At 48.2% G+C, this 924-nt stretch overlaps 1 protein-coding gene across 1 annotated transcript; it reads left to right on the top strand.

Moving 5' to 3' along the window:
- Nucleotides 1–164: 164 nt before the first annotated feature.
- Nucleotides 165–455, top strand: LOC101299740 (zinc finger A20 and AN1 domain-containing stress-associated protein 4-like). Its single transcript, XM_004291983.1, has one exon. The coding sequence runs from the start codon at nt 165–167 to the stop codon at nt 453–455; it is 291 nt and encodes a 96-aa protein (XP_004292031.1).
- Nucleotides 456–924: the final 469 nt, after the last annotated feature.

The raw sequence follows: 924 nt of genomic DNA, 5'->3' as shown, positions 1-924 counted from the left end.
CTACTCTCTCTCTCTCTCTCTCTCTCTCTCTCTCTCTCTCGTGTTCTTGACATATGGTTCAAAACAGAAAAAAGAAGAAACCAAACTCAGATCTTCTCCCTCTCCCAACCCATCCTCCGCCTCAAGCTCCGCCTCTCTCTCGGAATTTGAATAGATCTTTTAAGATGGCGGAAGAGCACAGATGCCAAGCACTAGAAGGTTACCGTCTCTGCGCTAACAGCTGCGGATTCTTCTGCAGCCCGGCCACCATGAATCTCTGCTCCAAATGTTACCGAGACTTTTGCCTCAAGGAGCAACAGGAGGCTTCTATCAAATCCATCGTCGAAGCCTCTGTCTCTCAATCAGTGTCGTCATCCTCCTCCTCTTCTCTGGTGATTGACTTCCGCTCTCTTCCTCTGCCTCCGCTGTTGACTCTGCCGGGGGTCGCCGAGGCCGAAGATGTCCCGGCCAGTTGAAGGTCCGGCCAAAATACGTAATTTAGACGGTCCAATGACCTTTTTCGTGCGTTTAGGGGTTTGACTTACGGGATTGACCGTCCGGATCGAGCCCTTAACCTTGTTGGATCAAGTTGAATTTGTTCCCATACATGTATTTTATTATGATGGTCAGATCTGACTGTCGGATTTTCGTTTCTCAAGTTTGATCATCACAATCACAATGTGCCGAATGTGTAAAAGTAGTTTAGCCGACGAATTTCAAAAGTTAGCCGACGAATTTCAAAGGTTTAGCTGATGAATTTCGAATTTTAGCCGAAGAATTTCAAATTTTAGCCAACGAATTTGGAGGTTTAGCTGACGAAGTAAAAATTTCGTCGGCTAAAGTTATCGGTATACAGACGAAGACCCAGCGCTCGACAGCCTCCACCCAGAGAAAACCCTAGCTAGCCTCCTCCGCCGGCCTCCTCTCCCTCTCCCGGTCTCCCGG

The sequence above is a fragment of the Fragaria vesca genome, linkage group LG2, assembly GCF_000184155.1.
Source record: "Fragaria vesca subsp. vesca linkage group LG2, FraVesHawaii_1.0, whole genome shotgun sequence".
Classification (NCBI taxonomy): Eukaryota; Viridiplantae; Streptophyta; class Magnoliopsida; order Rosales; family Rosaceae; genus Fragaria; species Fragaria vesca.
The sequence above is the reverse complement of the archived record's forward strand: the minus strand, read 5'-3'. Positions and strand labels throughout refer to the sequence as shown.

Coding starts and splice junctions, on each gene's coding strand:
- LOC101299740 (XM_004291983.1), top strand. CDS start 165: ATGGCGGAAGAGCACAGATGCCAAGCACTAGAAGGTTACCGTCTCTGC.